Source organism: Odontomachus brunneus, unplaced genomic scaffold (assembly GCF_010583005.1).
Source record: "Odontomachus brunneus isolate Ranch 3 - 2012 unplaced genomic scaffold, Obru_v1 Obru_scaffold_056, whole genome shotgun sequence".
Classification (NCBI taxonomy): domain Eukaryota; kingdom Metazoa; phylum Arthropoda; class Insecta; order Hymenoptera; family Formicidae; genus Odontomachus; species Odontomachus brunneus.
Window position 1 is genome coordinate 1,902,838 of NW_022639506.1, and position 6,000 is coordinate 1,908,837.

The 6,000-nt window shown below is 40.1% G+C and overlaps 1 protein-coding gene across 3 annotated transcripts in view; it reads left to right on the forward strand.

Moving 5' to 3' along the window:
* Positions 1 to 6,000, forward strand: part of LOC116845687 (abl interactor 1-like) — a 556,408-nt gene that overhangs the window by 465,592 nt on the left and 84,816 nt on the right. For all 3 annotated transcript variants that reach the window (XM_032818689.1, XM_032818691.1, XM_032818690.1), the window contains one exon: positions 4,368 to 4,613. In XM_032818689.1, the coding sequence (XP_032674580.1) occupies positions 4,379 to 4,613 (235 nt within the window). In that variant the 5' untranslated portion in view covers positions 4,368 to 4,378. The remainder of the gene's footprint in view (positions 1 to 4,367; positions 4,614 to 6,000) is intronic.

Sequence of the window (6,000 nt, forward strand, 5' to 3'; positions counted from 1 at the left end):
TTTTTATGAAAACGTGATCGGACGATGTTTATTGAGCGCGAATTATAAATTTGCGACGTATGTATTACAATCGTAATTGTACCTTTACAAACTCAATCTAGCGTATTTTGTTTGCTGCGGACACAAAATTTAATTTACTTCCATCTCATTCAATTTTCATATATTTGCCGAGCAAATTCCCTGACCAATCCTATCGGACCTCGCCGTCAGTAAACGATCGTATTTATTTTCTTTCATTGAAACGGAATCGTTTTTCAGTGAGATTGTTTTTATTAGATTCGTATTTATATCACGTATTTATATCTAGAGGATGATTATTAAATATTATTAATCGCGCAAACACGATCAACCTTACGCGCTTATCCTCGCGTGCCGACGATGACGATCATGGGATAACGTTAATTCCGTTCTTCGACGCTTGGCAACGAAGGCGTGAACGGAAACGTAACACGGCCATTCCATCCGTGATACCGTTCCCAAACTGAAATTTCATAGTCCAAGGAACAGTGAGTGATCTTAAGACATCACTATTCGGTTCTCCCTCGGAGCATCAATCAACGGTCCCTGCAATCAAGGGAGAGCAACGGCGGGTGAGGACGTCTCCGTGGGAATTTCGAGAGGCATCCACCACTCAATTATCCACTGCTATACACAGTATCTTATCGATCTATAGACGTGTCTATTCGGGAGACAGGATCGAAGAGAAAGTTCTGTTTCAGGTCGAATTAGAATTGCTTGGACAGCCATTTAAGTAACGATAAAATAAAAATTACGTGTGATATTGCATTACATATACCGTGACCAATAATTTCCCTAGACCAACAATTACACGATTTTCAGTTTTGTAGATACAGACAAATATGTACCGTATTCAAATAAATGTTACCTTTTTCAAATATTTCACTAGTTTATATAAGTTCATTCTAAGCATCAAATTTATTCAAAATGCATTCTGAATCCTAGTAAGTTTAGCATTTCAATCAAAAATATTGAAATAAAACAAAAAATTTTGTTTACTTACTACATAGAATTACAACTTTTGCTTTGAGATAAAGTTTCTTGGTTTTCTCTTATAAAAAGAATAAATAAATCATATATAAAATATGTAAAATATAAAGAGAAATAATAAATAATAATATTATAATAATAATAAGTGCTGTCTATATTGGATCTGCCATATTAAATTTTTAAAATCTGACTTGCTATTAATTAGCCCCCAAGAAACGTAGGAATACAAAGCATCATAAAAATCAGCTAAAAAGAAAATAATTGTGATAGTGAAAGGGTTAAAATATGAAATTTTTATAAAAATAAAATATCGTTTTTGCTCTGACTAAAGTAAAGTAGTCAAAAGCAAAGATTTATTTTCTAATGTTTCGTCGCCAGACATCAGATTCAAAAACATCCATTATCTTCTTTATATATGTGCTTATTAATGCGCCCGGTGGCCCAGACGTAAACAAGCGTGTCAGCGTCCAAGCCGGAATCTGCACTGAATATCTGCATTGAATATCAGCAAATGTCGAGTATACAATTCGATTTCATTCGGTTCTGAATGATTCCGAGCAATGGCTCTGAATGCCTAATAAGCTACTGTTATTCGACGTTGACGTACTATCGGCGCCTCGCGTAATGGCATCATTGTTATTCCGCGCGACGACTTTCGTGTTGCACTTGATTCGTCATTTGGTATTTTCGTATAAATCCAAAGATCCCTTAGCGCGCAAGGAGACATATTAAAAGCTCGTATAGAATATAGTACGTTTGCCTTGCATTCTCGAGCAGTCCGACTGCGGGATCAGTTTTGGGATTTATGCCGGCAATTTTTCGGGTGTCTGTCAAGTTGCAGGAGAGAGATTTTTTATGTGAGCAAATAAAGGGTGTAAGTTGATATCCCGAGGAACACTTCGGGGAGTGCATTAGCATTTGAAAACAATAAAGTCAGTTCCTACAAATTTGCATTCACTTTGATCTGAGTTTCTGAGTTTCGCGTTTCAGTAATTCTTCTTAAAAGTTAAGATACTGTAATTTATTTCACTGTTTGACTGTTTTGACTGTTTATACCGTCAATGTTTCTCTCTCCAGGAAATCAGAATAACGCATGGGTTTTATTGTTAACTTTTATTTTACTATTATTAACTATTATTTTCACATGCTGAGTCTATTCTCAAAGTATCTCTTACGTATTAATTTAAATCCTACACATCCTACAATCTTGACAAACTTAACGACAACGATGTACTGAAAAAAAAGATTGGGTAAAACGAATCAAGTCTCTGAATTGAACAAATTTGTTTGAATCAACTGCACAATTGAGAGTTAAATTGGATAAAAATTATTTCTATTTAACAGTCTGATGCAGAAATTTCAACTAAAAAGTTTAGTCGAAGATAAAACATTTATAGAAACTGAAATGTACAATAGTTATGTGCACGCTATAATGTTCTTTCAACTAACTACCTTTCAAGAAAGGTTGATCTAATTGCGTAATATGAGTAATGCTACCTTTAGATGAAAGTTTAACTAAGTTAAACAATAATTACATTGAACTAATGACTTTGATAATTGAACGTTTGCGCGTTTTGTTCAACTGGAAGAAATAATCGCAACAGTTCCCACAAGATTATAGAATAAGTTACAGTACGTAGAGTTCGTATACACGGCTTAGCTACCGATAAATTGCGCTGTCTATGTCGCTCACTCGCAAATAAATTCTCTTCGCGGCGATATATAAGTGAGCAAGTTTCACCACTTGAAGTTTCATATGATGTGCGACCGCCTATAGTGTCTGGGATCTGACCGTACAGGCTAACCTTTTCCGATATTTCCTGGCACCTTTAGTTGTCAGTTATTATTTCTTTATTGTTAAGTTGAAGTCGTTAATTTTTGTTATTGGGAGTACAAATTAGTTCGGTCCGTTTTCAAAAAACGGCTCTGGCTGTTATGAATGTTTCATAGTGATTTCGGTGGTTTCAGAGAGGTTAGACATCTGTCAATAATATTCAGTTTATATCGCTTTGAGTTTCATACAAAACCCCTGTTTTTTACTGTGTTGAATATATCAAATTTTGTGTTAACTAAGCAGCATTTGCGGGAGGTTTTAGTTTTCTGCTTTAATTGGAAGAAAAGTGCAGCTGAAGCGCATCGAATGCTTGTAGAAGTTTATGGTGACAATGCTCCAACTGATAAATCATGTAGGGAATGGTTTCGACGTTTCAAGAATGGTGATTTCAGCGTTGAAGACAAGCCTCGCTCTGAACAGCCAAAAAAATTCGAAGACAAAGAATTGGAGGCATTACTCGATGAAGATCCGAGTCAAACGCAAGAGGAGCTTGCAGAATCATTGTTACGCAACAATTGATTCGTTTGAGCCGTGCATTACGAGAAAAACGGCTGGAATACGAGCAAAGACATGACAAAGTTATTCTTCTGCATGATAACGCTCAGCCTCATGTCGCAAAAGTCGTAAAAAATTATTTGGAAACGCTCAAGTGGGATATTTTACCGCACCCGCCGTATTCGCTGGACATTGCTCCTTCCGATTACTGGTTGTTCCGACGGATGCAGCACGATTTGGCAGGTCACCGATTCACTTCTTTCGCAGAAATCGAAAATTGGCTCCTAACTTGGATCCCCTCAAAATACGAGACATTTTTTTCGAGATGGAATTCGAAAATTGCCTGAGAGGTGGGAAAAAGTAGTAGCCAGCGATGGACAATACTTTGATTAATCTGTTCATTCATTTTGTTCTGAAATAAATGCATTTTTGACCACAAAAAAAACGGACCGAACTAATTTGTACTCCCAATAGATAATATAGTGTAGACGCTGTTTAAATTAACAGTTTATCACAGTACATATCACCTAGAGAAAAAACTTAATGAAATATTACATTATTCTCTTTGATAGTAGCTCTCTTAAAATAAATCAGTCAAACATCACTAAAAACAGTGAATATACACTGATTGCAGTTATAAGTATAGCACTGAAAGTGCTCAATGCTGTACTCTTAACTGATATCAATGACTATTCACTGATTCACTCTGAGAGTATAGTTCACTCAACTCGGGAGAAAAGTTGAGTTAAACTTCTTATCCATTACTACGATTTGACAACTCATTTGGTTATAGTTACTTATCAAGATAGTCAAATCAATGTCAAATCACGATTAATCAATTTGCTGAATACATAGCTCGTCTGATACAAATAAAGAATACAATAAGAATACAAATAAAGAATACAAATAAAGAATTGCAAGAACGTCAAATGCACAACCCAGAGATTGAGTCCGCTCAACTTGGTTGGGTTCTGATTGTTCCTACTGATTTGGTTTTAAAATATGCGTTAAACATTATCACTTGTTGCAGATGCCGCAGTGATGGACAGCGAGGGCACTTTGGGTCGCGGTCATGCAAACGGGGGCCGTGGGCTGCGCCGTCAGCGGTCCCTGGAATGGAGAGAACGGCGCGGTTACGGAACTAGTGCTCAATCTAGCAGCGACGACGAGGAAAACGCGCATCACGCAATAGGGCCAGTGTCGAGTTCGTCCGCTACAAGAGGTGCGCGCAGTCCCGGCCAAGTGCTCGCCTCCATCTTGGCGCAACAATACGGCAGTAAGTTTTGATCTCGATTCCCTTCGTATCAAATAAGTTTGCGAAGAAGTATGTCTTTCAGGATTCGCATTGAAATAATTTCATTATCAGACGGACGTTACATGGTCGGCTTTACGACAGCAAGGGGTTGAGAAACATTCCCGACTGTCTCGTTATCAGTCCGACTACGTGGCGTGACTTTCGCAACTACTTTAATTGCGGCGCGTCCGACTGAAGTTGCCTCTTTTTTTTTGCTCTATTTGATCCGGTATACCAATAACCAAGTTTTACGTACCTCGTTCATCATATTCCATCAAACACCCAGGAGCCCGCCCATTCAGTCCGCTTCCCCTTAATCTCGCCACGGCTTTCCACGCGTAGATTAAAGGATTTACGAAATTAGTTTTACTTCCTCGCGTCGTCTACAAGCACTGCCGGATATTACGTTCGAAGACCAAAATCAAGATTGCCGCACGCGCGCGCGAACGAGCGCACTACTCCCTTCTAATATAATGGTCGAGTACTTTGAAAAGTAAATGACGCCCCCATGAACAATAACTCGCACAGGCGCCCACATTATACGGCCGAAACATCGTTAGCTCGAACTTCCCTTGTACATTTGGCTATTGTGTCATTATTGTCGCGTATTGTGGCGAACATAAACACATCCCGCGAACTTTCAAGGGCGATATAACGAATAATTTCGGGATTCCGAGGAATAAACGGAGAGACGAGTTGAGACACACGCTTTTACTGGACGAAAGCTCGCCACACATACGCTTGCCGTCCGACATCCCTCTGTCCATATCGCCTTCTCGTCTCATCCCGCCCGCCGCTCTTCGATTCCCACGAGCGTTTCATCGATTCGTCTCGAGCCCGGACAAAGTAGGGAACGTCGCGGTCTCAGGGCGGCAGGGACGGCCGGACGGACTCGATTAATACTACGGTTTATGCTATATTTCTTGCCGTTGCGATATCAAGCAAGTCCAGCGGCCGCCCACCTCACGTCTGTCTGCATTTGTTCCAATTCACTTGCCGTCGATTACCGCGCGGCTTTTCTCCGCGCCACTAGGAGAGCACATCGCCTCTTCCCCGTCCGATACCCACGTCCCCTCGTCCTATACTATTTTCATCCCTATTCTCCCATTTCCTACGGCCCCGCGCGCCGCGTGTGACCCTCCTCAAGCCCATTTACCACTCGACTCGGTGGGCACGGTGTAGTATCACGTAACCGCACTCGAAAATGTATCGAGATAGAGAGAGAGAAAGAGAAAAAGAGCGAGAGAGCGAGAAGGAAAGAGAGAGAGAGAGAGACGATGTACTGACGATAACGACTCACCTTTACCCGCCCGCAGCTTTTTTCGCGTGTCCTATTCTATCCCTGTACTTTCTGCGAGTCCCCCCCCCC